This window comes from Squalius cephalus (genome assembly GCF_949319135.1).
Source record: "Squalius cephalus genome assembly, chromosome: 2".
Taxonomy (NCBI): Eukaryota; Metazoa; Chordata; class Actinopteri; order Cypriniformes; family Leuciscidae; genus Squalius; species Squalius cephalus.
The window spans coordinates 52,130,348-52,143,267 of NC_137123.1; the positions used below are offsets into that span (position 1 = coordinate 52,130,348).

Sequence of the window (12,920 nt, forward strand, 5' to 3'; positions counted from 1 at the left end):
ACAGCTATCTAACCAACATGAAAGCTTACGTTCTGTGAGCTTTGAGAATGGACATAGAAACCAAGCCTCTGTGCATTTGACTGGACATGTGTTGCTTACCCAGTTGCTCTTGCAGGTTGTTGAGTTGGACAGAAAGTTCTTCCCTCTGTTTGACTGCCACATCACGCTGTAACAAATGACAGAAACAGAACTGAAAAACAATCTTTCAAACCAATCAAGAAAATGTAAAAAGATTATGTTTAACAAAGATTTTGGACTTAAATATATAGAATAAAATAAAAAAACAAAATAGAATAGAATAAATAATTTATATTCATTAAAAAATATATTTTTAAAGGATAAATATTCCATGTAGTTTAATTAATAATATGAGATCATAAAATGGCATAATTTTTATATAAAATACAAATATATAATAAGAAAAGCAATGTATTTTACATATTTTTTTGAATTATAGCTTGTCACATTGCAATATTTCTTCAAACTTTTCATGTGGCAGATCTGGTCTACTGTAACAAACCAAATCTAGGGGACAGAGGTTTTTTTTTTTTTTAATTCAATAATAAAAACTACAAAATAAAAATAAAATAAAAATAAAAAAGCTTATTTTCATTAATTATAATATAAATATTAGCTGGAAAAACTACAAAATTTGCAACTAACAAAAATAAATGTTTAATTTGAAGTACTAAAATTACTAAGATTAAAATAAAAATGAATTAAAGATAATTCGTTTTTTTTAAAAAAGAAATAAAGCACATAAAAACTGAGAAAACTCAGATGAAAACTGAGAATATAAAAATAGCTAATACAAATCACTGATACATCATAGTATAAACATATCATTAAAATAACACTTTTGTCCCACCAAATACCCTCAATTATTTTTTTAATTGAAATTAACTACTGCTTTACTTATAGCCAAAAAACTTAAATGAGCCAATTTTTTTGTTGAACAAGACATCAAACACAGTTTAAACACAAATAAATGCTTAAACTTAATCAGTTAATTCATTGATTACTTGGCCGTTTAATGTTGGTACTTATTTGTCTATTATAATTAGTTGATTTATTTAGAAGCAACATTGAATAAGAGTCCTTCACGGACCACCAGTGGTCCAAAATTTGAGACCAACTGCCCTACTGAAAGCTGCAGGTCACTCATTGAAATTTCCCCCAAACTTCTACAAAGTTCAAGATATGCTTTAATTCGACCCCACAGATGTTTTAAAGAGCCAACACATTTTATTATTCATTTTACACACTGAATAAACACTCACCCTTAGATACTAACTATGTTTAAACATACAACAATCCCCAAGCCTTTTCAATGATATCATGTATTATGCGTGTCTCTCAGCTTGACACTGTCTGTATTGGAAAAATGGGCTGTTGTTGTTGGATATGAACCATCTCAATCAGTTTCTTATCAGCAGGCGTGATCAAGGGTCAGTGTGAGGCCAAATTAAATGTTTCAGTAAAGACGTATGTGTGTGTCTGTGATCAACTTCTACATAGCCAAAGATCACACAGCCTGGGAAAGATTACTATGTTCTGTGATAAAGACTGTCAAAGACTGCTAAACACGTGATAGACAAACTTAACAGAACATGCTGACACACAAATCTCCAGTCAAACTCCATGTTATGGTTACTTTTACTATACTCACACACACTTGGGTTCACGGCCTAAGATACGAAGACAGGGGTTTACACCTCAAACACACACTCAGCATGGACAAAACACACAATGAACACTTTCTGTGACACGCAAACACATGATTGTGCACAACACAGTATTGCATGCTGAATATATTTTCTGATAACAAACTGGAATTTGAACCACAAACAAAATATATTACTCCAAACCTAATCACAGATGTACAACACATGATACACAACTCAGAATTTCCTAACAATTTCCTAAAAGCCTAACAATGGTTCTGCTGTTGAACAGGAAGTTAAGAATCAAAAAAGCCAACACATTGAGAAAGAAGTTACTGAGAAACAGATTAGTAACTAGTAAATCTGCCAATATCAGTAGTTGCAAAATAACCACTCAAAACGGAGAGGAACTAGACTGCACCTTTTGATTCTTCTTGGAGCCAGGGTGTTTCTTTAGGCCAGGTTTGCTCCCGGAGGAGCCCATCTTCTCCTCCTGCCCTCTCCTCTCCCCTAAAACCCAACGATCTTCAACTACTTTCCTCCTTCTCTACTCTTAAAACTGGTCTGTCAGCATCAGTCTCCAGGCACGCTGCATTAGAAACCGTTCCCTCCCTTTCACTAACCTGCCCCCGTATTCCTCCTAAGAGAGAGGGAGCGCAAACTCAGATAAGAGAAAATGGAAAGATGAATGTTGAAGGAGTGAGTAGGTGGAAAACTCAGTTCTGCGGTTATGAAGAAAATCTTTTTTTGGTTTTATGGGCAAGCAATTTGATTGGTCCTTACTGATATAAGTAATAGATGAATCACATTTTTCCAGGGTACACGGAAAGTAAGTCCAAAAGGTGATATCAGAGTTACATAACATGGCTGTTTTATAAATGAGATTGCGCTTGATGCATTGGAGTTTATATAACGTTATGGTCAACGTGGGAACCATAACATGGCAGAAGACTATAGGTCTGCAGAGCTATTCAGTTCAAGTTCAAATATAAATGGGGGAAGAAAAAATATATGAAGGATCGGGTTAAATGAGTACATAGAAAGAAAAACTACCAAACAGATTTTAATCAAATCCAAATGCAATAGTTTTGATGGCAGTTCAAGCATATGCAAATAACCTATTAGCATGTGCTTGAATGCTTTATTTAAATTTTTTCAGGTATGATTTTATATGACAACTTTTAATTGAAATACATTACTTTTCAGTGGAGATTCAAGAGCGGCATTTTCCACTAAAAAACAGGCTAAAAATGACATGCAACCATATTCTATGAAATACGGTATGGTGGAAAGCGGGTGGGCGGGTACAGAGAAACATTACTCTACTGTTATCAGCCAAACAGCTGTGAGGTGGGAAAATACACCCCGCCCCTTCCCTAAGTCCCGCCCCCTTGGGCTCAGTAGCAGCTGGTGCATTCCTCACAGCAACATCTCACCTCCTCTGTGCTCACTATCAATCACTGTGGTTGACACAAGTGCTAAAACTGTCAACTTTCCCTTAAGCAAAGTCTCTCTTTTTTCATTGAGCGGAATGAAAGCAAAAGATTTGTGTGTTTCCTAGAGTGCATGTGAGTGTATGTGGGCTTTCTGGAGTAGAAGTGCAAAATTTGTGAAGTATCCTTGGTGTTTTTTTTTTTTTTTCCTGTTTGGATAAGAACAATTGATGGCGGGCCGACTTGCTATTACTGAGAGATAAGGAGATAAGATAACAAATTCGCATTTTATATAGGACACTGAGGAATGCATGGAATGAGATGGAAAAAGGACTGACTTGAAGTTTAAGAAAGAAAGAAAGAAGTTGTGGGTTTCTGGATGTAATTGTACGCCTGGGGTCAAGATTACTATGGGTGTGGGGTGCACATTGAGTAACCTATTAACATAGTTACACTAACATTAGCACACATAAGCCTACCTAAGTCCCCTACTTTAAACCTAGACAATAGTGTTTACCTATAGGTGCGTTCAGGCACATTAGAGTAAGTTTAAAGTCAACACAAAATCAAAATTCAATCCAAAACATTTCTTGTTGAATATTCTAAGTAGGTCCTTTTGAGTGTATGTTATATTCTTGCTCACTTTGATCTCTCCGGCCTAAATTAATCGCACCTAAAATTCAAAATCAAGAAAAATTTCTGCCAGCCATGCAGGAATTACAGTAGAGATTCACACCTTCAGATCATCAAACATCATCAGAGAGTGCAGTATATGATTCAATAGAGCATTTTGCATCTAGATGATTTTATAGTCAGCGGTTCTGCCTCAGGGCCCATGAGGGTGGGATTACGCTCATTCCTACTCTGTCAGAAAAACCAAAATGCAAAACACTAGCGTGTTACTACACCCCAGTCAAACAAACAGTTTACCACAGAAGTTTCAGAGTGATCAAAGCTGATTATACAATTTAATATATTAAAGACTAACTAATGCAGACTGAGTCTGTAGCTTTCACCATCCTAACCTTCCTTAAAAAAAGGTCTTCACAAACATCTGAGAAACTCCCTATTAAGATGTTAAAAAGGCATTCAATCAATCATGAGCAGTGTGGCAAAGATGTGTCAATGTCGGTGATTCATTATTCCGTTTAACTGGTTTGGCAAGCTAAATACCTGAGGCTTAACATTTAAAAAATGACTGAACAACTGTATAGTTGTAATTTCAGTTTTAATGATATTTTTTTGAGACACCCAAAGAGAATGATTCTGATCTTTTCAACTCTAGTACTATCCTGCTATTGTGTTTAATTTGATGTATTCAGACCAACGAGAACACTTAAATACTCAGTAACACCTAGTGATTGACAGTCTCTTTTGATCTGCAAATATTTGCAAACTGAAAGAAAGCAAATGGAGATTTAATGCTGTGACAGGTTTGTATCCAGGATACAGCCAATCATAAAATGAAGGGCTTTTTCAGACACTCCCAGATATTTGATCATGCCAGGCCCTAAAATTAAAGTTTGATGGCTGACATTTAGTCAAAGAGACCCCAATAAGACTGACTGTTTCCTCTGAAACTTGTGTGGCTTCTGTTGTGCTGGTTGAAGTCACTATCAAAGCTACTGTAGCCACATTTCATTTACAGAACAATGGCTGAGGGTAAGAAGTAATTTAACAGAGGAAGATCACTGCACAAGTGCAACATCTAGCTAAAGAGGCCCATGTGCGGGTCTGATGGCGATGAGCATGAATGAATAGGAACCTGTGTTTTTGGTGGGTTGCAAACAGATCACATGATAGGCTCAGGTCAAACTTGGCTTATTGACTAACCCAAATCATGCATGACATCTAGAGTGAATGTGAGAGAACATCCCCCCGCAGCCCTCTTAGTTCCAACACACCTGGAAATGTTGGTTAATGGTACCACCATGTAAAACGTTTCCTACTTCTGTTTTCTAGACATAACAAACAGGCCCGTACACTAAGACAAGCATCAGCATGCGATTATCCATAATTACATTTCAGATGTTTATAATTGCAACTGACCCAGTTACAGTTTGAAAGGATGAAATGAAAATTTGAGATATCTGCAATTATAATCAAACTAATTGAAAAGATGAAGAAGATAATTTGAATAATCATCATATAAGATCATCTAATGATGTTTCACTATCACTATCAAAAGTTTGAGGTCAGTAAGATGTTTTTTTTTTTCTGAAAGAAATTCTTATTTGTATTCAGCAATGACGCATTAAATCGTGTTATATTTATAGTGACATTTATAGTGTTATAAAAGCACAGATATAAAAACACACCATGGTTTTCACAAAAATATGAAATATACTTCAGCTTTACCATCAGGAATAAATGATTTGAAATAAATTAATTTTCAGCTGTAACATCAGGAATATATATTTTTTATTTTTTATTTAAAAGTTGTAATAGTATTTCAAAGTTTTTGCTGTATTTTTCATCAACTAAATGCAACCTTGGAGAGCATACAAGACTTCTTTAAAATATATAAATAAATAAATATATAAAAAACATTACAAAGTCTTACCAACACCAAACAGCATAGTGTATCTTGATTTGATTCGACACACACACACACACTGAAATTTAAACTCGTCAAAATTTTTATTTAGCTATCTGAAAATGTGCTGATAGTTCTCAATCTAAGTGATGGTTAAAACTTAAATGGAAAGTGCATTCACATTTTTGATATCTATAAAAGAAGGTTAGTTCCAGATATCTATATCTCAATTGCAAATAGTCAGATGTGACGTAAAATGTCCAGGTATATTTACTGAAGATGAAATAAAACATATTTTATTTAATTATGCCGAATCTCATTCTCAAACAGAACTACCCTGTAGTCACAATTTACTACTAAAGAAAATTTAGGAAGACTAAAGAAGACTTGGATAATGTTAAATAAGTGCTTTATCACACACAGTCCCATTTAAAACCCCATTTTAGGCAGCTTTCCACACGTAGACCAATAATGCACTACAGGTCAACAGACCAACAATGAGCACTAATCACTGCAAGGAAGTAAAATAGAAAATGAATAAGGAGAAAACCTGCATAGAGGATTATCTAGACAGAAAGAAAGAGAGAAAATATTAAACAGTAAAGCTTTCAAACCTCGCTGAAGATGTGCTGCACAACCAAGGCGAGAGCCTCCAGGCGCCGATTGCTGTTTACGATGAGTTTACGGAGGTGCAGGATGCATTGACTCTTCTTCTCATTTTGAAGACGAAGATCTCTCTCTTCCTCTTCCTCCGTTGGTCCTCCTTGAGGACTAGCTGGGCTGTGCTGCTGTGTCCGTCCAGCTGTTGGCCCAGCAGCTTTGGGCACTTTAGGGTTCTTGTCCACTGTAAAAGAGCGCGTGTTCAGTGTGGTCATTATGTTCAGCATGATTTCACTGTCCAAAATCACATATACTCCTCAAAAACAGTTTTCAAGAAAAAGAAAACATATACACACCCACACACTAGAAGAACATTAAGTTACTTAAATGATATCATAAGAAAGAAATTAGCATGACTGATAGAAAGCTCTGCAACAAAAGCTTTAAGCAACAAACTCAGCCACACAAAAAGCATTTGCCCTCTCTTGAGTCCTAGTGCATGCTGGGATTGAATCTTAATGATAATGCACTAAGGTCCAGAGAGCACATTAAGAGTGCATTAGAAGGAAAGAGAGAGAGATTGTGTGTGTGTGTGTGTGTGTGTGTGTGTGTGTGTGTGTGTGTGTGTGTGTGTGTGTGTGTGTGTGTGTGTGTGTGCGTGTGTTGAGAGTGCATTTTGGTCCCATCTTCTACATGCTAAAATATCAAGTCAAAATATGGTTTCCCATCCCATTATCTGTGATGAATACTGACTCACAGATCTCTCATACAGAAAACAATCAATATATCTACACACCAACCATTTTCACCTTAATAAATCAGTATATCCATATACTCAAACTGCATACTGAGAAATCAGAATTTACACTGAATACATCTGAAATGTAGAAACATAAGTATTATCCTGTTCACTGGGACTAAAAGATATATATATTAGTGACATGGAAATCTATATGCACCATCAAGATACATTAGATAAAATAATTTCATACTTCACCCCCAATAACATTTTTCACAAGGTTAAAAAAATATAATTCATTGCAAAAAAATAGTTAAAAATAGTTTAGTTATTCACCTTCCCAATTACTGTCAATTATACAAAAGACACAAAGTACAACAGTATATATCTGACTATTTTACTATTATTAGTCACCTTATAGATTTTTCATTTTATTTAGCCAAGCAGTGTAACAAATTATTAAAATGTATATTAAAATATTCCATGTAGTCTCCCAATGTACTGTATATGAGGTCATAAAATGTCTAATAATTGTACTCAAATTATAGAAAAATATATGTACAGGCATTGATGTGATGCTGTCATTGCTTCACATGTCAATTACCCATGTTTAAGGTCTCTAATGTATTAATTCGATATTTAAAGCTTAACATGGGGATTAAGGCTGGATATATGTGTCCATAATTTTGCTATTCTTTTGGCTTCTCTCAAACTCCCAGGACTGCTGTAGGGATGACATTTAACAAGAACTGTAATTTGGATGGTAATATAGTCCTCGTTTAATGTAATCTATATTTACACAGCAACCTTAAAATATTCCACACACAAACCTGCCAACTAGCCACAAGAAACACATGGAAGCGGTGAAAGGTACAAATTGAATATTACTCTAGTGGATTGATTTGACAGCCACCATTTAAGGGATAGTTAAATAAAAATAATTCTGTCATTAATTTCTTTATCGCACAAAGCTGTCGTATGGCTTTAAGAACACTTATATAGCTTAATATTGAATATAGCTGAATATAGCCGTAAGAACTTTACTCTTAAGATGTTTTTTGGAGCTTTGATAACCCCCATCCCCCCAACAAATAATGTCAGAAAATAGCAGCATCAACATTCTGCTAAACTTCTCTTTTTTAGTTTTGTGTAGTAGTAATAATAATAATAATAATAAATAAATAAAAAAAGTCAAAAATGTAAATTATGACAGAATTGGGTGAACTATCCATTTCCACCACCTTCCAGAATCACAAAGTCTCTCTGATGCCCCCTGCTGGCAGATACATTCAGAGTTTTGTTGACCCTCAGATTCTGATCACATAGCTTCTTTTATGTGCATTTTGGAAATTAAGTCACACAACAAACAATCAACACATCATTCATGGAGACTGTATATATCAACCGCCTGTAGAAGTTACACAGACAACACTACATTCATATTAGTCTTTGATGCTCTTTAATAAGAACACTCATTAGGCAGTCAGTGTATTTAATGAAAACATATCTAGTCTTTCTTTATTTTTGACTATTGATTATCTAAATAAATAGAAACATGTAATTCTGTTTATAATGAATGCAAAACTAATTATCATTAAAATGCTTCCTATCTTTCTTTTTTATACACAGTAAAACAATTTTCTTTATAAATCTGCCAGTCCAAACCCAAATGTGATGTATAATGCAAAGATCACTGTGACGAATGTCCCTGTTACATTATTGAAACGCAGGCTTGAAATAGCGAGATTGCTGCAGTCCTTTTCTGGCTCAATGAGTTGTGAGGGAATATGTGCTTTGAGGTAACTGTAATGTCCTTAAATAACTGTAACCCAGTGGCATCATAATAAACAGTGCCCTTGCCTGTGGTCACATGACCACATCTGCGCAATCTGCTACCCCAGTGGACTGTGTCATCAGCTCTGATCACATCACTGCTGACCTGACATACTTCGCTGCCACAGACATTATTGTGACACAGAGATACATTTTGTCCTCAAAACCCTAACAAATCGATATAGTGGCAGTATTGAGGTATCAGATGGTAACTGTGGTATATACTATGATGCTGAATGATTACCATATTTATATGTCATGGTACAGTATTTACAGTACATGCACAATACTCTAGAATACCATAAAATTACCATGGAACATGTTCAATGTGTGTGTGTGTCTTTTTGGTGTATTAAAAATAATTATGTATTATTAAAAATTTGATTTTTGTCATTTTTTTAGATTACATTTTTGCCACTTTCTTGTATATTCTGAAAAAAATACATATATAATTATCTGAAATAGATTTTTATGTTTTTTTGGTCCCCATGAGGAAAACAGTTTATAAAGGATACTAAATGATTTAGGGGTAATTTTAGGGTTAGGGGCAAGGAAATATCATTAGCTCAGTATAAAACCATTGTGCTTATGGAATGTCCTCATAATGATATTAAAACTCGTTCCTTTAAAAAAAAAAAAGTGGAAAAAAACGTGCATTTTGAAGCCTACTTCAAAGTTTGCGTTCTCAGGCCACCAAAACGCTGTTGTTGTGTAAATGATCGGCCAGAACGCATTAAAAGTTTTGTTTTCAGGTGAAAAAGGTGTCGTGTAAGCGGCCCCTGAGTTAATAACTAATGATTTTTTACAACAGAAATGAATAAATTCAGACACTTTCTTCTAGATCTGCCATACAGCCAAAACAATCTTTGTTGCATTCATTTCCTATTATCACCGTAAAGCTGCTTTGAAACAATCTGTATTGTAAAAAGCACTATAAATGACGGTGACTTGACTTGAAAACCAGATAGGAGATTATTTTTTGGAAAACTATATGGCACAGCTGTGTTTGTGAGAGGGAATGACACAGAAACAAAACAATGCTATTGCGGATTTCTTCTTTTGCTATATTGGAGCAAATAGGAATGCAAAAAATAATACATTTGTTGTAATTTCCTTTCACCACTACATAAATATACACAACTATGATGACTTACTACTGAGAAACCCTTGAAATGTGAAGGTCCATGGAAGGGTCCATTGGCTGCATCTTGATTACTGTCTTGATGTGTTTACTGAAAGTTTTTTGAATTGGGTTAAATAAATAAACTTAAGTGTACAATATGAACTTGGAGAATGTGGCTTTATTAGATTACAAAGCGCCTCAAAAATAGCATCACTACTCTGTGTGAAATTTGGGCTAGTGCACATACAATTAGAGTCTTTGCTTGTGTGTGTGTGCATGTGTGAACAGGATAAGTCCATGAGTACCGTGTAATCAGTGTGCAGTCTAGGTCTCATAATAAGCGTTTATGATGGTCTACTGTGATAGGAGACACGCTGTGATTGCTGTCCCCCAAACACTCCACTGGAGACAGACCGTAACTAGCTACCACACACGTACACACTGAGTAGGGCTCTACCACAGGCGTCCAAACACAAGCTCCGTCAAGCGTGTCCACACCCAGGCCGGATATGTTCATGGTTATGCTAACAGACAGAGTGGTGCTCCTTTGATGCTGCTGTTTCTAGCAACCCTCTTTTCATTACACTGCAAGATTATTCATCACACACACACACACACACACACACACACACACACACACACACACACACACACACACACACACACACACACACACACACACACACACACACACACACACACAACCAGCAAACCGCAAGCCTTCCACTGAGAAAAAAAGGCTTCCACTCTTCCACATAATTACTGGAAGGCAGATGAGGAAATTATGCACCCGTTCTGAAGGAAAGCCTGAATAAACGTTTCAGCATTTTGCTTAATGGAAAGAATTATCTCACTTATACAGAATCAGAGCCACACATTCAAGAGAAGACACATTCAAACACATTACAGTACATCTTCTCAATAAAAATGTGACAGTCATATCTAGGAAGAGAAAACTCTCTAATGATACAGCTAAAAACACTGCCGTTCAAAAATGTGAGGACGATGAGGGTTTTTTTTTATGTTTTTGAAATAAGTCTCTTACTTATGCTCACCAAGGCTGCATTTATTTAATTAAGAATATTTAAGCAACTCTTTTTTTATTATGTTTTAAAATTGTATTTATCCCTGTAGAGGCAAAGCTGAATTTTCAGCAGCCATTTCTCCAGTCTTCAGTGTCACATGACCCTTCAGAAATCATTCTAATATGCTGACTTGCTGCTCAAGAAGCATTTCGTATTGTTGTCAATGTTGGAAACAATTGTGCTGCTTAATATTTTTGTGGAAATTGTAATACATTTTTCAAGATTCTTTGATGAACAGAAAGTTCTAAAGAACAGCATTGAAAAGAACAGATTTTGTAATAAAGTAAAAGTTTTTACTGCCACTTTGGATCAAATTAATGCATCCTTGCTGAATAAAATTATTTCTTTCTTTCAGAAAACTGACCCCAAACTTTGAACAGCAGTGTATTAAAAAAAAGTAAGCAAATCATTATTTTATTAAATCAAGTTAATTCAGGTCTAATCATTTTTTCCATGTTATTCAGCCTAAAATCTCTCTCCTAAAAATGATGTAAAAAACAATTACTGTGGGATACACTATAACATTGTATCAGGTAGAAATACCATGGTACTTTGATATATGATTACCAAATGCCATGGTATTTACACGGCCTTCCAGGGTATATCATAGAATACCATGACCAAAAAACATTGTATTAAAATGGTACATGCTAAAATAAACACTAAATTAATTTTGTTGGTTAATCCAGTCATATTCAATAATGATTGTACTAATGGATGTAAACTCATAGCAACATTTTACCATATACTATGCTAGCACTGAACAACAAAGTAGCTTTTTACCACCAATTTTCCAGTCTAAAGGACTGTAAGTCGACTAAATCAGATCTGTTGTGACAGTTTGGTTAGATTACCTATCTGAGCATGGCTGGGAAGACAGACAGAAAGTGGCCAGTCTGCTGGACAGAGAGAGCGACATCCAGGGCCTGTGGTAGAACGACATACCACCATAATCACAACTCAATCAAAATTAGTTTGATTATTTATTCTTATTTAAGATTAGAATCGGGGTAAGCAAGGGGTATGGCTCACTGGAAAGTCAAAGGGAATATCTGAAGAGGATAAGTATGATCACACACACACACAAACTTGCATTCATTTGGATTTTCTATGGATCTCTTTGGATATTAAGGGCTTGGGATTTCCTGTTTTCCCGCCAAAACTCATCGACGTGATAACAGTGTGCCATGGATTGCCAGAGTGTTGCTAAAGTGTTGTGAGTGGTTTTAGTGCACTACTATGCAGTTGCTAAGGTTTTCTGCGTGTTTGCTAGGTAGTTGCTTATTATCACAAGTCTGAAGCACCCACCTTAAAGTCTCTATATTCCAATCAATATAAGGTTTGGGTCTCTGCTTAAAGGAATAGTTCACTTAACAATTCAAATTCTGTCATCATTTACTCACCCTCAAGTTGTTTCAAACCTGTATGAATTTATTTCTTCTGCTGAACACAAAAGAAGATATTTTGAAGAATGTCAGTAACCAGACAGTTGGACCCCATTGACGTCAAAATATCTTCTTTTGTGTTCAGCAGAAGAAATAAATTCATACAGGTTTGAAACAACTTGAGGGTGAGTAAATGATGACAGAATTTTCATTTTTAAGTGAACTATTCCTTTAACTACCTGTAAATATAGGGATAAGGATATTTTTTCACTTATTTAATCATCCACCAGACAAAAATGTGAATTGCTTTCAATATAATTCTTTTGCATTTCACACTTCTACTCTTAAAAAGATCAGCAATGACATATTTCTACTTCTAGGCACCATATATTAAAAAAAATAATTAAAAAAATACAAGCATTTACTTCACAGATGTAGTCCCTTCACACACACACACACACACACACACACACATACACACACACACACACACACACACACACACACACACACACACACACA

At 35.2% G+C, this 12,920-nt stretch overlaps 1 protein-coding gene across 1 annotated transcript in view; it reads right to left on the minus strand.

Annotated features, from left to right (window-relative positions):
* Nucleotides 1-12,920, minus strand: part of mtus1b (microtubule associated tumor suppressor 1b) — a 45,351-nt gene that overhangs the window by 7,046 nt on the left and 25,385 nt on the right. The window contains exons 7-8 of the mRNA XM_079853959.1: nt 6,248-6,477; nt 100-166 (exon numbers count right to left, since the gene is read on the minus strand). Of these exons, the coding sequence (XP_079710085.1) occupies nt 100-166; nt 6,248-6,477 (297 nt within the window). The remainder of the gene's footprint in view (nt 1-99; nt 167-6,247; nt 6,478-12,920) is intronic.